General features: G+C 37.6%; 1 protein-coding gene across 2 annotated transcripts in view; it reads left to right on the forward strand.

The window, feature by feature from the left end:
- BMP5 (bone morphogenetic protein 5) overlaps nt 1–25,209 on the forward strand; it is a gene marked incomplete at both ends in the record, with an annotated part of 125,663 nt that overhangs the window by 52,014 nt on the left and 48,440 nt on the right. For both annotated transcript variants that reach the window (XM_079712512.1, XM_079712513.1), the window contains one exon: nt 5,267–5,459. In XM_079712512.1, the coding sequence (XP_079568638.1) occupies nt 5,267–5,459 (193 nt within the window). The remainder of the gene's footprint in view (nt 1–5,266; nt 5,460–25,209) is intronic.

Genomic DNA, 25,209 nt, shown 5'->3' on the forward strand with positions numbered 1-25,209 from the left:
CCCAATTATAGGTTGTGGGCTCTTGAGCAAGTAATAGAAACTTATGGACATAAGTGAGTATTAAATAAAATACATGCCCTCCCAAATGAGAGTTAAATAAATTATCATGCCCTCAATCAATGGGAAATGCAGCAGGATGGTGCTGAGTGAAAAGACAGAACCAGCTTTTGATCTGTTCATAGTCTTTCATTCAACCAATGTTTATTAGAAGATTTCTTCGGATCAGGCATTGTATTGTGTTAGATGCCAATTACACACTAGTGATCAAACCCTTAGTGATCAAACTATATGCTTCTCCACATGTTCTCCACATTTTTGTGTATTGCTGATTAACATTGTTTGAATATACAGTTGAGTCTCGAACAACAAGGGTGGGACTGCACGGGTGCACTGATATGCAGATATTTTTCAATAAATATATTGGAAGATTTTTTGAAGATTTGCAGCAATTTGAAAAAACTCAGACATGAACAGCATAACCTAGAAATATCAGGAAAATTAAAAAAAAGTTAGGTATGTCATGAGTGCATAACATATGTAGATATATGCATAACATACAAAATATGTGTTAATCAACTGTTTATGTTATCAGTAAGGTTATTAGTAGTTAAGTTTTTGTGGGGTCAAAGTTATATGCAGATTTTTTGACTGCACAGGGAGTCAGTTCTTCAGGACCCCATACTGTTCAAGGGTCACCTGTACTAACAACGAACTAGTCTCTAAGTAGGATGTCATTATGTAGGTGGTATGGACATTGAACAAAGGTTTACAATGAGCTTTAGAAGACAGACATCTGGGGGCTTCCCTGGTGGCGCAGTGGTTGAGAGTCCGCCTGCCGATGCAGGGGATACGGGTTCGTGCCCCGGTCAGGGAAGATCCCACATGCCGCGGAGCGGCTGGGCCCGTGAGCCATGGCCGCTGAGCCTGCGCGTCCGGAGCCTGTGCTCTGCAACGGGAGTGGCCACAACAGTGAGAGGCCCGCGTACCGCAAAAAAAAAAAAAAAAAAAAGAAGACAGACATCTGTTACCGCCTAGCTGTCATCATCCAATTTTTTTTTTTTGGCATAAACGTATTTTATTTTTTCATTTTTTTATCACCCAATTTCTTATTCTTAAGTCAGGGATATTAATATTTGACACCTCCCTAGGTAACTGAGATTACCTTGTGAATATTTGTGACCATGATTAGGAGTGCAAGGCTATAGAAGTACTATTTTTATTCCATTACTCACTGCAACATGTCCCATGGAATTTACCAGAGCAATTATAATTCAAAGCAGTAGGATATAGGAATTTGAATCACTGGACAAATCTGCACTACAACTTTATTCTGTGTGGTGTGTTTAATATAAAATTTTATTAAACTCTTTGAAAATCTGTCCCCTTAAGGGGTTAGGTTAAAGAGCCTGGATTAGAAAGCTGAAATTTTATAATAACAGCTGAAATTCTAGCTTTCCACTTTATTACACTAACATCTCACAGGGGATTCCAGAACAGTAGATGACTTTACATAATATGAATTCAATACTCATCTGCATTACGCAGGTGCATGCTTTAGATTGGACCCTAACTCATGTCAAAGCCCTTATGTCCAAGACTATAGTTATTTTTGTCTAAATTTCAAATATAAAATTGATTGTTAATGAAAAATTGAATAATGATTGTTATCACTTAAAATTTTGAATATTGACTTTCAGAATAGAGGATATATATTTTTGAATGACTGATGAATGCTTAGATCATAAAGTATGGAACTCCTCAAGCAGAGTCTGGGACAGTTCCCAGTCAAACACCGGGAACATTTCTGCAGCAAACCAGTAAGATAAAGTGAGATAAATAGGGACTTTAAAGTCACCTCAAATCAGTTAATTTCCAGTTCTTCTGCCAAATGAAGTTGAAGCCAAATTTTCAGTTTTCATAGTTTTTTGGATTTTGGACTTATGAATGCAAGATTTCAGATCACTCTTCCGTGTCTTTTTCTTTTTTTTTAATTGAAGTATAGCTCATTTACAATGTTGTGTTAGTTTCAAGTGTGCAGCAAAATGATTCATACATATATTAATATATATTATATATATATTCTTTTTCATTATAGGTTATTACAAAATATTGAGTATTGTTCCCTGTGCTATACAATAGGTCCTTGTTGTTTACTTATTTTATATATAGTAGTGTGTTTCTGTTAATCCCAAACTCCTAATTTATCAGGTCTTTATTAAAGCATAAATACTTAGTAAATTAGGACAAAGTAGTAGTTTCTAAGCAGAAGCAGCCTATCCTGGCATTTAAGAACCATAGCTTGGTGGCATCAAATGCTTGGATTCAAATTCTTTGGAAAGGTATTCCTTTTCTCTGCCTCCTCAGTTTCTTCATCTTCAAAATGAGGATGATAATAGAACCTACCTCATAGGTTGTTATGAAATGTAATATGTTAATATCAATAAAATGCTTAGAGCAGTTCTATTTAAATACTGTTTCATGATGTCATCTACTTTGTTTAAATTAGGATCAGAAAAGACAAGTTTACAGTGAATTAAATGTAGTTCTTTGTTGGGACTTCCCTGTTGGCGCAGTGGTTAAGAATCTCCCTGCCAATGCAGGGGACATGTGTTTGAGCCCTGCTCTGGGAAGATCACACGTGCTGCTGAGCAACTAAGCCCGGTGCGCCACAAATACTGAGCCTGTGCTCTAGAGCCTGCAAGACAAAACTACCGAGCCCGCGTGCCACAACTACTGAAGCCTGCGCGCCTAGAACCTGTGCTCCACAACGAAAAGTAGCCTCTGCTATTCACAACTAGAGAAAGCTTGCATGCAGCAACAAAGACCCAACACAACCAAAGATAAATAAATAAATAAAATTGATTCTTTTTTAAAAAATGTAGTTTTTCTGTAAACAAGAGTTGTGGCTAGTTTTAATATTCATACATACACTCTAGTTATTAGAGATCCAGTTTGTAGGTATTTTCTGTCCTTACACTTTGGAGATGGAGACCCGTTCATAGCAGTCAACACTACTGCCAGTTGGAGCTCAGACAGAAAAGAGGTTTAAATTATGGACCAAAATAGGATCTTAAAAATGCAGTCATCCTCCTTATTTAGGGAAAGTTAATTAATGATCTCTCCAGGGGAATGGACCTCTCTTAGGACCAAGATAATGATACTTAAATAAAACAAAACCTCATGAGTCATGGGAGGTGGTGTTGGTGTACCAGGCAGCCTGAGAGCACCATTCTCACCAAGTCCATGGGAGGGAAATGTCTCCAGGTGTAGCTTACATTTTCCTCTTTGCTTGTGTAGGTATCTGAGATGGAGGTGGGGTTGAGCTCCTAGCTCTCTTAAACCATCTCTTACTCCTCTGGAGAAAATAAACCAGAGATTATGTTGGAGGATGAAGGCAAGGAATTGTGGGTTCCTTTGTCATGAACTTCCTCTCAGACATGGAGCCCTGTCTGGCACTAGAATTTAGGAGTCCAGCAGCCTGGGTTCCCAAAAATCACTCCTCGATGATCATGATTGCCTTCTCTCTTCCTTAATCTTGACCCCTCCTCTAGTTAAGGATCCCAAGTTTCATATATTTTTAGCAGTGTTGGTATCATTTCAATTAACCTCCTAAATATATTTTTTGTGTCTTAATCCAATTTTTGAACATTGTGAATTGTTTATATAACATACATCTTTTATCTTCTTGTAACAACATTTCAGCAATGAAATGTCACTGGATATATTTTTAAAAAATATTGTAGGTTTGTGAGACACTTGGAACACAATGCTTTGCAGTGAATTTTTTTTTTTTTTTTTTTGTAATCTGTCCTATATTATCTGAGGTAACTGAGATTTTGAGAAACCTACTAGCACTGAGAAACTTAATTCCATCAAATGATATTGCATTACTAAAAATGAACCCTTTTAATAGGTGGTTCCTTAAGAAAGATTTTGGTACCCAGCATGAGACAGGCTGTGACCTGGGACCTGGGACCCTTTGCTGCAGTGATTGCACCTGGACAAACATCTCTCCTCAAGCAATAAAATACAAAGAAACTATAAGGGACTAAATATGGTTGCGTTCATGAGCAGTTGGGGCAAATTATGGACAACAAGATACAAAAAGGCCAAAAACCCAATTGCCACTTCTGAAGAGCCTGGAGCAAAAACAGGGTGTCAGGAGCAGAAGCAAGGTACTGTGCATGGCCCCTGCACACAACACCATATAAGGGGTGGGCAAACCACCCTCTGGCCCAACTCCTGGACACACCCCTACCCTCACCCCATATAAGGAACCAGCTTGCCCCAACTTGGGAGCAAGCAAGGGAACCTATTACTTGATTTTGCTCCCCCCTGCTATAGTAGGGCCCCCAATAAGGCCTTGACTGAATTTCTTGTCTGTCCTCTTATCAATTTCTATTGATTAGGAAAGGCCAAGAACACTGGTCAGTAAAAAGCATAGACTGTATCCAATCATACATCATTTTACAAAGCTGGATTATGTAATGATATGCCTGACACTGTCCTGAATCTCTCAACACTCCTTAATATTCCCAAGAGGAAAATTTCTCTGACCTCATTTTGTAGGAAGGTTGCTGAAGGCGGAAATATGTTTCTCTCTCAAATTTGCATAAGAGCAGAGATCTTTGGGAAACTGGATGCTGCACTACGGGTTGGGGAGGTTGTACTCAATAATCTATAAGAACTAATGAAAGTGCATTAAAAAAGGTAGAGCTTTGCATTTGCTAAAAGGAGGAAAAACGTCTCCTGGGAAGACACTTTAGAAACAATCTTTCTTGTGAAAATGCATTTGTTTTGTTTCCTTGACCTCCAAAATTTCATAAACACAGCCCCACTGTGCCAGCAGCTCCTCGGGCCTCCTTCTGACTTTCCTCCCTCGACTGTGCTAAATCTCACCATTGACTTCACCTGGAACTCTGGAGCTTTCTATCACAGAATGCTAATTCCTGTATGAACCCTTCTCTGTTCTGGTACTTGATACACACTAGTAATAACTTTACAACCTTCACTTTTAAAAACATTTTTGGATAACCTTTCCATTTAGGAGCCAGGAATTTGTATAAAACCACAGAGGTTATATTGCTTTTGAACTAAAGGCTGTTGCTTTGTGGAATTTCCTTCAACTGGAAACACATATGAGTCTGTGGTTTTATGTTTTCCCAGTTTTATAACATCCTGCTTGTTTGTTTTCAAAGTGAAAGAATTTACCATTAATTTCCATACTTTATAAAGGCCTAACTTTTTACTTCCTTTTTTTTTTCAGTTGAAAGAGACAAGGATTTTTCTCACCAGCGAAGGCATTACAAAGAATTCCGGTTTGATCTTACTCAGATTCCTCATGGAGAAGCAGTGACAGCAGCAGAATTCAGGATATATAAGGACCGGAGCAACAGCCGATTTGAAAATGAAACAATTAAGATTAGCATATATCAGATCATCAAGGAATACACAAATAGGTATCAAATTTATATCTGACTTATTATCCTAGCAAATAAATGTTACATTGTAGTAAAATCCATTGATAATCCACGTGGTCTATCAAATCATGGTTCTTTGAGTGTATTGGCATCAAGCCAGGTATAGACATATGAAAGGTACATGTAACTGATCTGAAACGTGTCTTGTACATTTCACAGCTTTTTCCTACTCCTTACACCAATCTGTGTGCTAGATGGTCTCATGCTCCCCTGTATGTGATTTTCAGGCCCTTCACCTCATTTTGTAAATGAGAAAAGTTTTATTTTATTCTGCACATATGAAATTTATAATTAAGATGATTTAAATTACTTGTTGTTTTATAAATTGGAGAAGAGTGGCTTAATTTTTCCCTGGCATAGTGTAAACTGTGTGTAGTGTTATGTGGATTTTGATGGAAGACATTGTATTTGCAATAGATTCTGACAGTTAACCTGTATGTCTTCTGTCTATAAAACGCTTAATTCAAAATGGTACAAAAATGGACAGAGAATCTGAAATACTAAATGTATGAAAACCTCAGCTGATAATTACTGCAAATGAGCAATCACATATAAGAATTAGAAAGGGACTTTAGTGGTGTTTTCAGACCAGTGGAGAAATTGCTTGGGTAACACCTTTTACAAATGATTAGAACTTTTGTTGGACAGCTCTTACATTTTTAAAGAAAATTCTTATTGGAATGTTATATTGAGGTGAAATTTGTCTTCCATTCATTAAATCTAGATTTTCCCTTTGATGAAATACTATGGTCTTATTTGATGAGATAAATATTTAAAGACAGCTGTCATGAGCTCACTAAGACCTCTTTCTCTCCTTACTGAATATTTCTAGTTCCTGGCCTTTGGATTTTTCTTGGTCTTCTAGTGAGTAGGATTTCTCAATGGATGTTCCAAGGAACACTAGCCCCTCACAATACTCAATGAAGAAAAAGAATAAAAAGCTTCTGGGGTCAAAAGCATTTGAAAAGTCTACTTGTTAGACCGTGTTTTAGGAGATTCACCATGCATATCAGAATAGTAAAGTCTTGCAAGGTCTTTATGGTAAAGAAACTTGTCAATTTGGTTTTTCCTAGTCTTCCTCAAAATTATTCGACTATGGAATCTTTTTCTTTGGGTCTGTAATACTTAATATCCTATGAAACACTGGTTTAGCAGGACACACCTTAATAAATACTGATCTTGATACACTGTTATTTTAAGAGCACTAATTTCAAGGCAGAAAGATTTCTGATCTTTTCTCAGCTCTAACATGTACTAGCTATTCGTCTGTGGGTGAATTTTTTGTTTTTGTTTTAAATCTCAATCCTGTGGTTCCATTTATAAAATGAGGATACTAATTTTTTTTCTCACAGGGACAGGGCCTGACGTACTACATTATTCTTTTAAATACTAAATAATGGGGGTGTCTTTTTTTTTCTTTGTATTTTTTTATTTAACAAATTTAATCATATACATATGTTCCCATATCCCCTCCCTTTTGCGTCTCCCTCTCACCATCCCTATCCCACCCCTCCAGGCGGTCACAAAGCACCGAGCTGATCTCCCTGTGCTATGCGGTTGCTTCCCACTAGCTATCTACTTACGTTTGGCAGTGTATATATGTCCATGCCGCTCTTTCGCTTTGTCACAGCTTACCCTTCCCCCTCCCCATATCCTCAAGTCCATTCTCTAGTAGATCTGTGTCTTTATTCCTGTCTTACCCCTAGGTTCTTCATGACATATTTTTTCTTAAATTCCATATATATGTGTCAGCACAGAGTATTTGTCTTTCTCTTTCTGACTTACTTCACTCTGTATGACAGACTCTAGGTCCATCCACCTCATTAGCTCAATTTTGTTTCTTTTTATGGCTGAGTAATATTCCATTGTTTATATGTGCCACATCTTCTTTACCCATTCATCCGATGATGGACACTTAGGTTGTTTCCATCTCTGGGCTATTGTAAATAGGGCTGCTATGAACATTTTGGTACATGTCTCTTTTTGAATTATAGTTTTCTCAGGGTATATGCCCAGTAGTGGGATTGCTGGGTCATACGGTAGTTCTATTTGTAGTTTTTTAAGGAACCTCCATACCGTTTGCCATAGTGGCTGTACCAATTCACATTCCCACCAGCAGTGCAAGAGTGTTCCCTTTTTTCCACACCCTCTCCAGCATTTGTTTCTAGATTTTTTGATGATGGCCATTCTGACTGGTGTGAGATGATATCTCATTGTAGTTTTGATTTGCATTTCTCTAATGAGTAAAGATGTTGAGCATCCTTTCATGTGTTTGTTGGCAGTCTGTATATCTTCTGTGGAGAAATGTCTATTTAGGTTTTCTGCCCATTTTTGGATTGGGTTGTTTGTTTTTTTGTTATTGAGCTGCATGAGCTGCTTTTAAATTTTGGAGATTAATCCTTTGTCAGTTGCTTCATTTGCAAATATTTTCTCCCATTCTGAGGGTTGTCTTTTGGTCTTGTTTATGGTTTCCTTTGCTGTGCAAAAGCTTTTAAGTTTCCTTAGGTCCCATGTGTTTATTTTTGTCTTTATGTCCATTACTCTAGGAGGTGGGTCAAAAAGGATCCTGCTGTGATTTATGTCATACAGTGTTCTGCCTATGTTTTCCTCTAAGAGTTTGATAGTGTCTGGCCTTACATTTAGGTCTTTAATCCATTTTGAGCTTATTTTTGTGTATGGTGTTAGGGAGTGATCTAATCTCATACTTTTACATGTCCCTGTCCAGTTTTCCCAGCACCACTTATTGTAGAGACTGTCCTTTCTCCACTGTACATTCCTGCCTCCTTTATCAAAGATAAGGTGACCATATGTGCGTGGGTTTATCTCTGGGCTTTCTATCCTGTTCCATTGATCTATCTTTCTGTTTTTGTGCCAGTACCACACTGTCTTGATTACTGTAGCTTTGTAGTATAGTCTGAAGTCAGGGTGCCTGATTCCTCCAGCTCCGTTTTTCGTTCTCAAGATTGCTTTGGCTAGTCGGGGTCTTTTGTGTTTCCATACAAATTGTGAAATTTTTTGTTCTAGTTCTGTGAAAAATGCCAGTGGTAGTTTGATAGGGATTGCATTGAATCTGTAGATTGCTTTGGGTAGTAGAGTCATTTTCACAATGTTGATTCTTCCAATCCAAGAACATAGTACATCTCTCCATCTATTTGAATCATCTTTAATTTCTTTCATCAGTGTCTTATAATTTTCTGCATACAGGTCTTTTGTCTCCTTAGGTAGGTTTATTCCTAGATATTTTATTCTTTTTGTTGCAATGGTAAATGGGAGTGTATTCCTGATTTCACTTTCAGATTTTTCATCATTAGTATATAGGAATGCCAGAGATTTCTGTACATTAATTTTGTATCCTGCTACTTTACCAAATTCATTGATTAGCTCTAGTAGTTTTCTGGTAGCATCTTTAGGATTCTCTATGTATAGTATCATGTCATCTGCAAACAGTGACAGCTTTACTTCTTCTTTTCCAATTTGGATTCCTTTTATTTCCTTTTCTTCTCTGATTGCTGTGGCTAAAACTTCGAAAACTATGTTGAATAAGAGTGGTGAGAGTGGGCAACCTTGTCTTGTTCCTGATCTTAGTGGAAATGGTTTCAGTTTTTCACCTTTGAGGACGATGCTGGCTGTGGGTTTGTCATATATGGCCTTTATTATGTTGAGGAAAGTTCCCTCTATGCTTACTTTCTGCAGGGTTTTTATCATAAATGGGTGTTGAATTTTGTTGAAAGCTTTCTCTGCTTCTCTTGAGATTATCATATGGTTTTTCTCCTTCAACTTGTTAATATGGTGTATCACATTGATTGATTTGCGTATATTGAAGAATCCTTGCATTCCTGGAATAAACCCCACTTGATCATGGTGTATGATCCTTTTAATGTGCTGTTGGATTCTGTTTGCTAGTATTTTGTTGAGGATTTTCGCACCTATGTTCATGAGTGATATTGGCCTGTAGTTTTCTTTCTTTGTGACATCCTTGTCTGGCTTTGGTATCAAGGTGATGGTGGCCTCGTAGAATGAGTTTGGGAGTGTTCCTCCCCCTGCTATATTTTGGAACAGTTTGAGAAGGATAGGTGTTAGCTCTTCTCTAAATGCTTGATAGAATTCGCCTGTGAATCCATCTGGTCCTGGGCTTTTGTTTGTTGGAAGATTTTTTATCACAGTTTCAATTTCAGTGCTTGTGATTGGTCTGTTCATATTTTCTATTTCTTCCTGATTCAGTCTTGGCAGGTTGTGCATTTCTAAGAATTTGTCCATTTCTTCCAGGTTGTCCATTTTATTGGCATAGAGTTGCTTGTGATAATCTCTCATGATCTTTTGTATTTCTGCAGTGTCAGTTGTTACTTCTCCTTTTTCATTTCTAATTCTATTGATTTGAGCCTTCTCCCTTTTTTTCTTGATGAGTCTGGCTAATGGTTTATCAATTTTGTTTATCTTCTCAAAGAACCAGCTTTTAGGTTTATTGATGTTTGCTATCGTTTCCTTCATTTCATTTTCATTTCTTTCTTTCTTGTTTTTTTTTTTTTTTTTTGTGGTACGCGGGCCTCTCACTGTTGTGGCCTCTCCCGCTGCGGAGCACAGGCTCCGGACGCGCAGGCTCAGTGGCCATGGTTCACGGGCCCAGACGCTCTGCGGCATGTGGGATCTTCCCGGACCGGGGCTCGAACCCGTGTCTCCTGCATCGGCAGGCGGACTCTCAACCACTGCGCCACCAAGGAAGCCCTTTCATTTATTTCTGATCTGATTTTTATGATTTCTTTCCATCAGCTAACTTTGGGATGTTTTTGTTCTTTTTTCTCTAATTGCTTTAGGTGCAAGGTTAGGTTGTTTGTTCGAGATGTTTCCTGTTTCTTAAGGTAGGATTGTATTGCTATAAACTTCCCTCTTAGAACTGCTTTTGCTGCATCCCATAGGTTTTGGGTCGTCGTGTCTCCATTGTCATTTGTTTCTAGGTATTTTTTAATTTCCTCTTTCATTTCTTCAGTGATCACTTCGTTATTAAGTAGTGTATTGTTTAGCCTCCATGTGTTTGTATTTTTTACAGCTCTTTTCCTGTAATTGATATCTAGTCTCATAGCACTGTGGTCAGAAAAGATACTTGATACAATTTCAATTTTCTTAAATTTACCAAGGCTTGATTTGTGACCCAAGATATGATCTATCCTGGAGAATATTCCATGAGCACTTGAGAAAAATGTGTATTCTGTTGTTTTTGGATGGAATGTCCTATAAATATCAATTAAGTCCATCTTGTTTAATGTATCATTTAAAGATTGTGCTTCCTTATTTATTTTCATTTTGGATGATCTGTCCATTGGTGAATGTGGGGTGTCAAAGTCCCCTACTATGATTGTGTTACTGTCGATTTCTCCTTTTATGGCTGTTAGTATTTGCCTTATGTATTGAGGTGATCCTATGTTAGGTGCATAAATATTTACAATTGTTATATCTTCTTCTTGGATCGATCCCTTGATCATTATGTAGTGTCCTTCATTGTCTCTTCTAATAGTCTTTATTTTAAAGTCTATTTTTTCTGATATGAGAATTGCTACTTCAGCTTTCTTTTGTTTTCCATTTGCATGGAATATCTTTTTCCATACCCTTACTTTCAGTCTGTATGTGTCTCTGGGTCTGAAGTGGGTCTCTTGTAGACAGCATATATATGGGTCTTGTTTTTGTATCCATTAAGCCAATCTGTGTCTTTTGGTGGGAACATTTAGTCCATTTACATTTAAGGTAATTATCGATATGTATGTTCCTATTCCCATTTTCTTAATTGTTTTGGGTTAATTATTGTAGGTCTTTTCCTTCATTGTGTTTCTTGCCTAGAGAAGTTCCTTTAGCATTTGTTGTAAAGCTGGTTTGGTGGTGCTGAACTCTCTCAGCTTTTGCTTGTCTGTAAACGTTTTAATTTCTCCATCAAATCTGAATGAGATCCTTGCTGGGTAGAGTAATCTTGGTTGCAGGTTTTTCTCCTTCATCACTTTAATGTGTCCTGCCACTCCCTTCTGGCTTGTAGAGTTTCTGCTGAGAGATCAGGTGTTATCCTGATGGGGATTCCCTTGTGTGTTATTTGTTGTTTTTCCCTTGCTGCTTTTAATATGATTTCTTTGTGTTTAATTTTTGACAGTTTGATTAATATGTGTCTTGGCATATTTCTCCTTGGATTTATTCTGTATGGGACTCTCTGTGCCTCCTGGACTTGATTAACTATTTCCTTTCCCATATTAGGGAAGTTTTCAACTAGAATGTCTTCAAATATTTTCTCAGTCCCTTTCTTTTTCTCTTCTTCTTCTGGAACCCCTATAATTCGAATGTTGGTGCGTTTAATGTTGTCCCAGATGTTTCTGAGACTGTCCTCTGTTCTTTTCATTCTTTTTTCTTTATTTTGCTCTGCAGCAGTAATTTCCACTATTTTATCTTCCACCTCACTTATCCGTTCTTCTGCCTCAGTTATTCTGCTATTGATCCCATCTAGAGTATTTTTTATTTCATTTATTGTGTTTTTATTCGATGCTTGATTCATCTTTAGTTCTTCTAGGTCCTTGTTAACTGTTTCTTGCATTTTGTCTATTCTATTTCCAAGATTTTGGATCTTGGAAATAGAATCTTGGATCATCTTTACTATCAGCATTCTGAATTCTTTTTCAGGTAGACTGCCTATTACCTCTTCATTTGTTAGGTCTGGTGGGTTTTTATCTTGCTCCTTCTCCTGCTGTGGGTTTTTCTGTCTTCTCATTTTGCTTATGTTACTGTGTTTGGGGTCTCCTTTTTGAAGGCTACAGGTTCGTAGTTCCCGTTGTTTTTGGTGTCTGTCCCCAGTGGCTAAGGTTGGTTTAGTGGGTTGTGTAGGCTTCCTGGTGGGGGGGACTGGTGCCTGTGTTCTGGTGGATGAGGCTGGATCTTGTCTTCCTGGTGGGCAGGTCCACGTCTGGTGGTGTGTTTTGGGGTGTCTGCGGACTGTTTATGATTTTAGGCAGCCTCTCTGCTAATGGGTAGCGTTGTGTTCCTGTCTTGCTAGTTGTTTGGCATAGGGTGTCCAGCACTGTAGCTTGCTGGTCGTTGAGTGAAGCTGGGTGCTGGTGTTGAGATGGAGATCTCTGGAAGATTTTCGCCGTTTGATATTATGTGGAGCTGGGAGGTCTCTTGTGGACCAGTGTCCTGAAGTTGGCTCTCCCACCTCAGAGGCACAGCACTGACTCCTGGCTCCTCAATTTGGGATGATTTGTTGTCTATTCATGTATTCCACAGATGCAGGGTACATCAAGTTGATTGTGGAGCTTTAATCTGCTGCTTCTGAGGCTGCTGGGAGAGGTTTCCCTTTCTCTTCTTTGTTCTCACAGCTCCTGGGTCTCAGCTTTGGATTTGGCCCCGCCTCTGTGTGTAGGTCTCCCGAGGGCGTCTGTTCTTCACTCAGACAGGACAGGGTTAAAGGAGCAGCCTCTTCGGGGACTCTGGCTCACTCAGGCCGGGCGGGAGGGAGGGGCACGGAGTGCGGGGCGAGCCTGCAGCGGCAGGGGCCGGCGTGACGTTGCACCAGCCCGAGGCGCGCCGTGCGTTCTCCCAGGGAAGCCGCCCCTGGATCCCGGGACCCCGGCAGTGGCGGGCTGTCCAGGCTCCTGGAAGGGCGGTGTGGACAGTGACCTGCGTTCGCACACAGGCTTCTTGGCGGCGGCAGCAGCAGGCTCAGCGTCCCATGCCCGTCCCTGGGCTCCGCACTTTCAGCCGCAACTCGCGCCCGTCTGTGGAGCTCCTTTAAGCAGCGCTCTTAATCCCCTCTCCTCGCGCACCAGGAAACCAAGAGGGAAGAAAAAGTTTCTTGCCTCTTCGGTAGTTCCAGAGTTTTCCCGGACTCCCTCCCGGCTAGCTGTGGCACATTAGCCCCCTTCAGGCTGAGTTCTCGCCGCCAGCCCCAGTCCTCTCCCTGCGCTCTGACCGAAGCCCGAGCCTCAGCTTCCAGCGCCACCCGCCCCGGCGGGCGAGCACACAAGCCTCTCGGGCTGGTGAGTGCCGGTCGGCACCGATCCTCTGTGCGGGAATCTCTCCGCTTTTCCCTTCCCAGGTACGTGGGGTGTTTCTTGCCTTTTGGGAGGTCTGAGGTCTTCTGCCAGCATTCAGTAGGTGTTCTGTAGGAGTTGTTCCACGTGTAGCTATATTTCTGGTGTATCTGTTGGGAGGAAGGTGATCTCCACGTCTTACTCTTCCGCCATCTTCCCCGGAAGACTCAATGGGGGTGTCTTTTAAAATTAAATGACTAGAATTGAAAATAATGCTCCAAATACCATCTAATTATATTGCCATAGCTAACAAATATTTTATTTATAATTCTCCTTTTCTGCATCTGTTCCCACACTTGGGCTGGTGAGCTCCTTAAAGAAGGGATGGTGTCTTAAGTGATTTTTTTTTTTTTTTAGCCTCAGCACTATGAATTTGTTTGATACAGTTTTGAAATTATCATTACCATGAATGGGATACTTCTTCCATGAACATATCCTAAAATACTTGAATTATCTTACCTCTTGACCATTCACAATATAATTTTATGAAAGTTGAATTTGTACTTGGTTATTCAACATACCAAGTAATTTTTAAAGGAGCTGTTTGTACACCAGGCCCCTATTTATTTATTAATTGTTTGAAACTAAATATAGACATTTACACTGATCACAATTAAAAGTCCTAACTTTTATTTAGGTCCATTGTTCTATTTGCTCAGGATATTTTTGAATATCATCCATTGAACTAGCTACCCTTTGAGATTTTTTTCACTCTATTTTCTAAGTATGTTTACTACAGTTACATAATTTAAAACATAATAACAATGATGAGGATAAAGGACTATTAGAAGAGCCCATTGATAATAATATATAGATTTATTTATGAATGAACCCATGCTGATTTTTATTAATAATACATTTGAAATATTTATGAGTATTATGCTTAATCAAATCTCATAATTTTGGGAAATTTCATTTCTCTCTAAAAATGGAACATTTGTCTATCTTGAAAATTTGGTATTTCTCTAATTATAACTGATGTTATACATATTATTCTCAATGTTTCTACAACTCCACCTGCCTGCTCTTTGAGTATTCTTGAGTATAATTTGGCTAAGACTTTACTCACTTTAACAGGTGTACTTAATCTACTCTAAGATCCAGAATTTCACTGATATTTTTCCTAAATCTTTGAAAATGATTTCTAAAATATAAAGTACATGTATCTCTTTGATTGGTGTTGTCTCACTCTACTCTTCCAGACTCTAGTGTGGCAGAGATTGGATAGGTTTCTGCTCAATTTAATGAACATTATTTTGAAATTTTTAATTCAGTAAATTCAATTCAATATTAATTCAATTCTACCAAGTTCATATTTTTTGAACATTTACTATTAAGTGTTGTTGCTGAATTATGATTTTCTCCTGTAGGGTTATGCTATACCTATTGTCTTCTGTGTGTTTGTTTTTGGTAATGGGTATGGAATATTTTCCCCCAATTATTTGCTTCAATGTCTGAAACATACAAATGTACACATGCATACTGTATATTTCAATTTTATGTATCATTGACCAGGTGGGAGAATCTCTTGCAAAATGCCTTCCTTATCTTTGACAAAGGCAGTCATCCACTGCCAGTGGTTCATTAATCCACAGTGTAAGAAAATGCAACCTTGTGCTCTGCTATTGTATGTAAATCTAGGATCCCCTTTTTACACTCCACTTTCTCTGCCAAAGAAAGACATTTAAGGGACAGAAGATATAGAAACAGCACATACGCCTCTTAGTGTATTTCAGGTTTCTCTGTAGGATTTCAAAGCCTTTGTAGAAAATGGTAGCATATAGTAATAAGAGCAGGGTCTTCAGAATTCCCACATGGGGAAATTGATGTACATCTTGGAGTCTCAGTTTAAAAATCTATAGACAAAAATAAAAGCAAAAATAAGTATTTCAGAACAATAAAAATATTTCAAATGATGTGGGAAAGACTGGGGCTTATCACAAGGCAAAGACCAGAGTTGATACTTAATAAATATATCAGTTAACAGCTTAATAGGCACAAGTATTTTAGTAGGATTTAGAGGGTTGTACACAAAGGGTAACCAAAAAAGTAGGTGGTTACTATAATAACAGTAGCTACCATTTGCAACTGTTTATGTTAAGAAAAAGTAAGCAAAATGATGCTAGGTGACTTTCCTTAATAAAAAAGTAGCTGATCTTTGATTCATATGAAAGGAATTGGTACATTATTAAGTCCAGTAATGAAATGAACACCACCCAACTTATGAGCAGTTGGAGCTATCTGTGAACTTGTCCCTGAAAACCCAAGTTTTAGATAAATAGTTAAATTCTCCTTTAAAATACAGTTCAAGGGGCCTCAGACATGAATCCGGGGTGCAGATGCCTGTCAAACCCAAGTGGAGTCCTTGACACTCTGGGCAGTGCAGGCAATGCAGACGGCCTGGCTCTGACTCTGAGGAGACCAGGCCACCCTGTGGTCCTCAGGCCACTGCTCGGCCCTTCTGGCAACTCTGGACCCCATTGCCGTGCATCATCCAGGTGGTTACAGTGACTTGGATGTCCATGTCTTTCAGGGACCATTACTTTGCCGGCCACATGATTGCGGGATCTTTGTTCCCAGGCCAGAGGTCTGGCCTGAGTTCCTGTGGTGAGGGCTCTGAGTCCAAAACGCTGGACTAACAGAGAACCTCAGACCCCAGGGAATATCAATCAGAGTGAGGCCACCCAGAGGTCCTCATCTCAGCACCAAGACCAAGCTCTATCCAACAGCCTGCAAACTCCAGTGCTGGATGTCTCAGGCCAAACAACAAGTAAGACAAGAATACAGCACCACCCATAAAAAAAAAAAAAAGACAAAAAATATGTTACAGATGAAGGAGCAAGGTAAAAACCTACAAGACCAAGTAAATGAAGATGAAATAGGTAACCTACCTGAAAACAAATTCAGAGTAATGATAGTAAAGATGCTCCAAAATTCTCAGAAACAGAATGGAGAAAACACAAGAAACAGTTAACAATGATCTAGAAGAACTAAAGATCCAACAAACAGTGATGAACAACATAATTACTGAAATTAAAAATACTCTAGAAGGAATCAATATAGAATAACTGAGGCAGAAGAATGGATAAGTGAGCTGGAAGATAAAATGGTGGAAATAACTGCCAGGGAGAAGAGTAAAGAAAAAAGAATGAAAAGAATGGAGGACAGACTCAGAGACCTCTGGGACAATATTAAACACACCAACATTCGAAATATAGGGGTCCTAGAAGAAGAAGAGAAAAAGAAAGGATCTGAGAAAATATTTAAAGAGACTATGGCTGAAAATTTCCCTAACATGGGAAAGGAAAGAGTCAATCAAGTCCAGGAAGCATAGAGAGTACCATACAGGATAAATCCAAGGAGAAACACGCTAAGACACATACTAACCAAAATAACAAAACTTAAACCCAAAGAAAAAATATTAAAAGCAGCAAGGGAAAAACAACAAATAACATACAAGGGAATCCCCATAAGGTTAACAATTGGTCTTTCAACAGAAACTCTGAAAGCCAGGAGGGAGTTGCAGGACATATTTAAAGTGATGAAAGGGAAAAACCTACAACCAAGATTACTCTACCCAGCAAGGATCTAATTCAGATTAGATGGAGAAATTAAAACCTTTACAGATAGGCAAAAGTTAAAAGAACTCAGCACCACCAAATCAGCTTTACAACAAATGCTAAAGGAACTTCTCTATGCAGGAGACACAAGAGAAGGAAAAGATCTACAAAAACAAACCAAAAACAATTAAGAAAGTGGTAATAGGAACATACATATTGATAATTACCTTAAATGTAAATGGACTAAATGCTCCAACCAAAAGACATAGACTGGCTGAATGGATACAAAAACAAGACCCATACATATGCTGTCTACAAGAGACCCACTTCAGACTTATGTACACCTACAGACTGAAAGTGAGGGGATGGAAAAAAATATTCCATGCAATGGAAATCAAAAGAAAGCTGGAGTAGCAATTCTCATATCAGACAAAATAGACTTTAAAATAAAGACTATTACAAGAGACAAAGAAGGACACTACATAATGAACAAGGGATCAATCCAAGAAGAAGATATAACATTTGGAAATATTTATGCACCCAACATAGGAGCACCTCAGTACATAAGACAAATGCTAACACCCATAAAAGGGGAAATCGACAGTAACACAAAAATAGTAGGGGACTATAACACCCCACTTTCATCAATGGACAGATCATCCAAAATGAAAATAAATAAGGAAACAAAAGCTTTAAATGACACGTTAAACAAGATGGACTTACTGATATTTATAAGACATTCCATCCAAAAACAACAGAATACAATTTCTTCTCAAATACTCATGGAACATTCAACAGGAGAGATCATATCTTGGGTCACAAATCAAGCCTTGGTAAATTTAAGAAAATTGAAATTGTATCAAGTATCTTTTCTGAAAGCAACACTATGTGACTAGATATCAATTACAGGAAAAAAAACTGTAAAAAATACAAACACATGGAGACTAAAAAATATGCTACTAAATAACCAAGAGATCACTGAAGAAATCAAAGTGAAAACCAAAAAATACCTAGAAACAAATGACAATGAAAACATGATGACCCAAAACCTATGGCATGCATCAAAAGCAGTTCTAAGATGGAAGTTTATAGCAATACAACCCTACCTCAAGAAACAAGAAAAATCTCAAATAAACAACCTAACCTTACACCTAAAGTAATTAGAGAAAGAAGAACAACCCCCCCCACAAAGTTAGCAGAGGGAATGAAATCATAAAGATCACATCAGAAATAACGAAAAAGAAATGAAGGTATCAATAGCAAAGATCAATAAAAGTAAAAGCTGATTCTTTGAGAAGATAAACAAAATTGATAAACTATTAGCTAGACTCATCAGGAAAAAAAGGGAGAAGACTCAAATCAACAGAATTAGAAATGAAAAAGGAGAAGTAATGACTGACACTGCTGAAATACAAAGGATCATGAGAGATTACTACAAGCAACTATATGACAATAAAATGGACAACCTGGAAGAAATGGACACATTCTTAGAACAGTACATCCTTCCAAGACTGAACCAGGAAGAAATAGAAAATATGAACAGACCAATCACAAGCACTGAAATTGAAACTGTGATTAAGAATCTTCTAACAAACAAAAGCCCAGGACCAGGTGGCTTCACAGGTGAATTCTATCAAACATTAAGAGAAGAGCTAACACCTATCCTTCTCAAACTTTTCCAAAATATAGCAGAGGAAGGAACACTCTCAAATTCATTCTATGAGGGCACCATCAACCTAATATCAAAACCAGACAAAGATATCACACAAAAAAGAAAACTACAGGCCAATATCTCTGATGAACATAGAAGCAAAAATCCTCAACAAAATACTAGAAAACAGAATCCAACAGCACAATAAAAGGATTATACACCCTGATCAAGTGGTATCTACCCCATGAATGCAAGGATTCTTCAATATATGCAAATCAATCAATATGATACAACATATTAACAAATTGAAGGATTTAAACCATATGCTAGTCTCAACAGATGCAAAAAAAGATTTCTACAAAATTCAACACCAGTTTATGATAAAAACTCTGCAGAAAGTGTGCACAGAGGGAACCTACCTCAACATAATAAAGGCCATGTATGACAAACCCAGAGCCAACATTGTTCTCAATGATGAAAAACTGAAACCATTTCCTCTAAGATCAGGAAAACGACACAGGTGCCCACTTTCACCACTATTATTCAACATAGTTTTGGAAGTTTTAACCATGGCAATCAGAGAGGAAAAAGAAATAAAAGATCCAAATTGGAAAAGAAGAAGTAAAACTGTCACTGTTTCTAATGATATAATATTATAAATAGAGAATCCTAAAAATGCTACCAGAAAACTACTGGAGCTAATCAATGAATTTGATAAAGTAGCAGGATACAAAATTAATGCATAGAAATCTCTTGCATTCCTATACACTAAAGATGAATAATCTGAAAGAGAAATTAGGAAAACACTCCCATTTACCACTGTAACAAAAAGAATAAAATTTCTAGGAATAAACCTACCTATGGAGACAAAAGACCTCTATGCAGAAAACTATAAGACACTGATGAAAGAAATTAAAGACAATATAAACAGATGGAGAAATGTACCATGTTCTTGGATTGGAAGAATCAACATTGTGAAAATGACTATACTACCCAAAGCAATCTAATATAATTCAATATAATCCCTATCAAACTACCAATGGCATTCTTCAGAGAACTAGAACAAAAAATTTCACAATTTGTATTGGAACACAAAAGACCCCAAAGAGAAAAAACAATCTTCAGAAAGAAAAATGGAGCTGGAGGAATCAGGCTCCTGGACTTCAGACTATACTACAAAGCTACAGTAATCAAGACAATATGGTAGTGGCACAAAAACAGAAATATAGATCAATGGAACAGGATACAAAGCCCAAAGATAAACCCATGCACATATGGTCACCTTATCTTTGGTAAAGGAGGCAAGAATATACAATGGAGAAAAGACAGCCTCTTCAATAAGTGGTGCTGGGAAAACTGGACAGCTACATGTAAAATAATGAACTTAGAATACTCCCTAACACCATACACAAAAATAAACTCAAAATGGATTAAAGACCTAAATGTAAGGCCACACCCTTTAAAACCCCTAGAGGAAAACATAGGCAGAACACATTATGACACAAATCACAGCAAGATCCTTTCTGACCCACCTTCCAGAGAAATGCAAGTAAAAACAAAAATAAACAAATGGGACCTAATGAAACTTAAAAGCTTTTGCACAGCAAAGGAAACCATAAACAAGATGAAAAGGCAATCCTCAGAATGGGAAAATATATTTGCAAACAAAGCAACTGACAAAGGATTAATCTCCAAAATATACAAGCAGCTAATGCAGCTCAATATCAGAAAAAAACCCAAAAAACAATGCAATCCAAAAATGGGTGGAAGACCTAAATAGACATTTCTCCAAAGAAGACATACAGATTGCCAACAAACACATGAAAGGATGCTCAACATCACTAATTATTAGAGAAATGTAAATCAAGCTACAATGATGTATCACCTCACACCCGTCAGAATGACCATCATCAAAAAATCTACAAACAATAAATGCTGGAGAGGGTGTGGAGAAAACGGGACCCTCTTGCACTGTTAGTAGTAACGTTTATTGATACAGCCACTGTGGAGAACAGTATGGAGGTTCCTTAAAAAACTAAAAATAGAATTATCATATGACCCAGCAATCCCATTACTGGGCATATACTCTGAGAAAACCGTAATTCAAAAAGATACATGTACCAGAATGTCCATTTCAGCACTATTTACAATAGCCAGTACATGGAATCAACCTAAGTGTCCAACGACCAATAAATGGATAAAGAAGATGGGGCACATATATATAATGGATTATTACTCAGTCATACAAAGAAACGAAATTGAGTTATTTGTAGTAAGGTGGATGGACCTAGAGTCTGTCATACAGAGTGAAGTAAGTCAGAAAGAGAAAAACAAATACAGTATGCTAACACATATATATGGAATCTAAAAAAAAAAAAAGGGTTCTGATGAACCTAGGGGCAGGACAGGAATGAAGACAAGACGCAGATGTAGAGAATGTACTTGAGGACACAGGGAGGGGGAATTGTAAGCTGGGACGAAGTGAGAGAGTAGCATTCACATATACACACTACCAAATGTAAAATAGATAGCTAGCAGGAAGCAGCTGCATAGCACAGGGAGATCAGCTCAGTGCTTTGTGACCACCTAGAGGGGTGGGATAAGGAGGGTGTGAGGGAGACACAAGAAGGAGAGGAGATGGGGATATATGTATGCACATAGCTGATTCACTTTGTTATACAGCAGAAAGTAACAGAACACTGTAAATCAATTATACTCTAATAAAGATGTTAAAAAAAATACAGTTCAAGAGGATGGGAAACTGCTTATCTATGAATTTATTTTACAGAAGTATCAGAGATATAGAAAATTAGAAAAGGATTCACATATAAATGTTTTTCAAAGTATTATTGGTTACCATAGCATAGACTGAGAACATTTTAATTTTAAACAGAAGAGAAAACGTTGCACTATGTTTCATGGAAAATGGAAATGCTATGCTTCATAGATAAAGTAGAAACTGTATTTTAAAAATATATTAGTAACACTGGAAAGTGCCCAGGCTGTAATGTTAATTTAACAAAAGAGGAAACAAACTTTATTTACATATAATACACATAATTATGTTAGGATGAATTCACATGGAAAACAGATTGGAAGGAAGCAGCAAGTGTTCATTGAAAGCTTGCAGGTAATTTAAAATTTTAATTTTCCCCTTTTTCTGTACTTTCTAAATTTTTATAGTGAAAATTACTTTTGTAATCAAAACAAGCCTAAGCATAGTTGAGCAAGTGAAGATAATGAAACAACAGTATGTTACATGTTTCTTTACCAAATAACCATCCAAACATTTCCAGGTAGAGAGGGGCAAAAATCAAAACTAAACTGAACAAAATAAAGGATTAAAAAAATAAATTGCTCTTATATTTTTCTTAAGCTACAAGTGGCATTTTTCTTTCCACAGCAAATGAAGATAAATAAATTTTTTTCTTTCCCCTGTTTTATGGAAAATGTTCCTGCCAATTGGGAACCTTGACTTTAATTCTCTGAAATTGAGGAGGAAGGATTAAAGATTTATATATCATGTGATCACAGTAAAATGGAAAGAATTTCAATTTGAGAAACCCATTTTAATATCCAAATATTATTTGTTGAGTATTGATTATTTGTGTTTTCATATATTTATCAAATCAAGAACTAAAATGGATATATGAAAAGAAACTTGTACCTGTAGACATTTTCAAGCCTAAGGTCACCTCTTAAAACTTGTCTTCAAACTTGTGGATTTTATTTATGTACTGTTTCTTTTTTTGAAAATTTTTATTGAACTATAGTTGATTTACAATGTTGTGTTGGTTTCAGGTATAATGCAAAGTGGTTCAGTTATACATAATGTATATACATATATATTTTTTTCTTCTACATTCTCTTCCATTATAGGTTATTACAAGATATTGACTACAGTTCCCTGTGCTATACAATAGGTCCTTTGTTGGTTATCTATTTTATATATAGTAGTGTGTAATAGTGTTTTGAATTAAACTAAGGAACAATTGAAAAGTCAGTGCAGACTGTACTCTTTAAGGCAGTGCATTTGACAATGCAAAAGTGTGTGTTTTTGTGTATAATTTCACATATTTAAAGCTCACTTCCCATAACATAATCTAGGAGTGTCAAGGTGGGGGTCCTTGAAGTAATTTAGACTGATGTTTTATAGATATGTTTTATATTCAAGACACTCTCTGGTCTATTAACCATCTCATCTAGAAATCCTTTGACAATGTTATGTAATCAAATATGAAAGAGATAGACCAATGATGTAATCTCTTTTCAAAATTATTTATCTTAGCAAGACCTAAAACTCTTAAAATTATGTTTTATTCCTACTATCTCCCACCTCCCTGGTTATCCCTACTCATATGTCAATGCGTGCCATTTAAAAGTGTTCTGATATTTATCCAAATCTTTATTTTTCTTGGTAGAGACTTATTACACATCGATTCACTCATTTAATCTTTTCACGTGAAGCTGACAGCCCCAAATTCTGTATGGAGGCATTTCTCTTCAGTCACCCCTCACATATCTGGCATTATTGGGAAATGAGGTTTCCACATGATTGAATTTTCCAGATAATTCAGCTGAGTTGGCCCTGCTTTTCCTGAGCAACTTACATGTGGCCAGCACAGGGTACAAAAGGAGAATAAATAAGATCCTTACAGTTCATAACCTGAGGCAGTGGTTGGGGTGAGCTTGCCACACACAGGCTTTAATAACTATAATGCAATGCGCTAAGCAGTATGATGTAAGTATGTACTACGTGTTGTACAAATGAATACAAAATACAAATGAAGGGGAAATTAATTCTTCCCATGGGAGGGTGAGGGCCCTTGGAGAAAGCCACTAGGAGGAGTTCACCCTTGAGTTGGGCCTTTGAAGATGAGAAAGAACTTTTCTTTTTTAAAGTCTATTTCTTTGACTCTTTTTTTATTGAAGTATAGTTGATTTAAAATGTGGTGTTAATTTCTTCTGTACAGCAAAGTGACTTAGCTTTATATAAATATATATATATATATATATATATGTACACACATACACATTCTTCTCCATATCCTTTTCCATTATGGTGTATCTCTGGGTATTGAATATAGTTCACTGTGCTATACAGTAGGACCTTGTTGTTTATCCATCCTCTATATAATAGTTTGCATCTGCTAACCCCAAACTCTCACTCCATCCCTCCCCCACCCCTCCTCAACCTTGGTCACCACAAGTCTATTCTCTATGACTTGAGTCTCTTTCTGTTTCATAGATTGGTTCATCTGTGTCATATTTTAGATTCTACACCAAAGTGATATCATATGGTATTTGTCTTTCTCTTTCTGAGTTACTTCACTTAGTATGATGTTCCCTAGTTTCATCCATATTGCTGCAAGTGGCCTTATTTTGTTCTTTTATATGGCTGAGTAATATTCCATTGTCTATATGTACCACATCTTCTTTATCCATTCATCTGTCAGTGGACATTTAGGTTGTTTCCATGTCTTGGTAATTGTGAATAGTGTTGCTATGAACATAGGTACACATGTATCTTTTTGAATTATAGTTTTATCTGGATATATGCTCAGGAGTGGCGAATATGGTAACTCTATTTTTACTTTTATGAGGAACTTCCATACTGCTTTCCACAGTGGCTGCACCAATGTACATTCCCACCAACAGTGTAGGAGAACTTTCTATAATGACAGAGAGAGAAAGAGAGGTAGAGACAGAGAGGGCACTTAGGAGAAATATTCCTAATCATTAAAATGTTTAAATGCGTAAAGAATTAAATAGTGAGAACAATGCCAGTAGTCCTACTACTAAGAAGAGCAGTCAGCACTTGCCCATTTAATGGGCATTCACCATGCATCTGGCACTATGCTAAGTGCTTTCCTTGAATTAATTTTTTCACAATATATACATTTATATATTCCCAAAAGAAAATATGCTGTGTAGAATTCAACCTTTTCCTAATGTTCTGTTATGAATATCAATTTCTGTGCTCCACTGCGAAAATATTTTAAGCCAGCATGCTAGCTGTCATTTGTCATCTTTCCTGCTTGGATATATTTAGTTGAGCTGTCATCATTCAAGTCCATAGCCAGTTTCACATTGACATCATCTGCCCCCTCCTGCTTCTCTAAGATTTTTGATTCTTCTGTGGACATACTTCAGGATACACATTGACAATTTCCACCCAGGGAGATTTCGTGAGCTCTTGAGAGCAGCATAACTAACACTCAGACGGTCAGTGCTGACTGCTCTAGGTATATAGGACAGCACACAAGCATGGCTTGTGTTTCTGCAGTGTGCAGGGATCAAGCTGTAGTTCAAGTTCTCAGCTGAGGGGATTCAGCCCCCAGGAGACACGTAGCAATGTCTGGAGGCATTTTTGGTTGTCCCAGTTGGCGAGGGTGGAGGGATGAAGGGCTACTGGCACCCAGTGGGTAGGTAGTGGAAGATGCTGCTAAACCTTCTGCCAT

This window comes from Hyperoodon ampullatus, assembly GCF_949752795.1.
Source record: "Hyperoodon ampullatus genome assembly, chromosome: 10".
NCBI classification, from domain to species: domain Eukaryota; kingdom Metazoa; phylum Chordata; class Mammalia; order Artiodactyla; family Ziphiidae; genus Hyperoodon; species Hyperoodon ampullatus.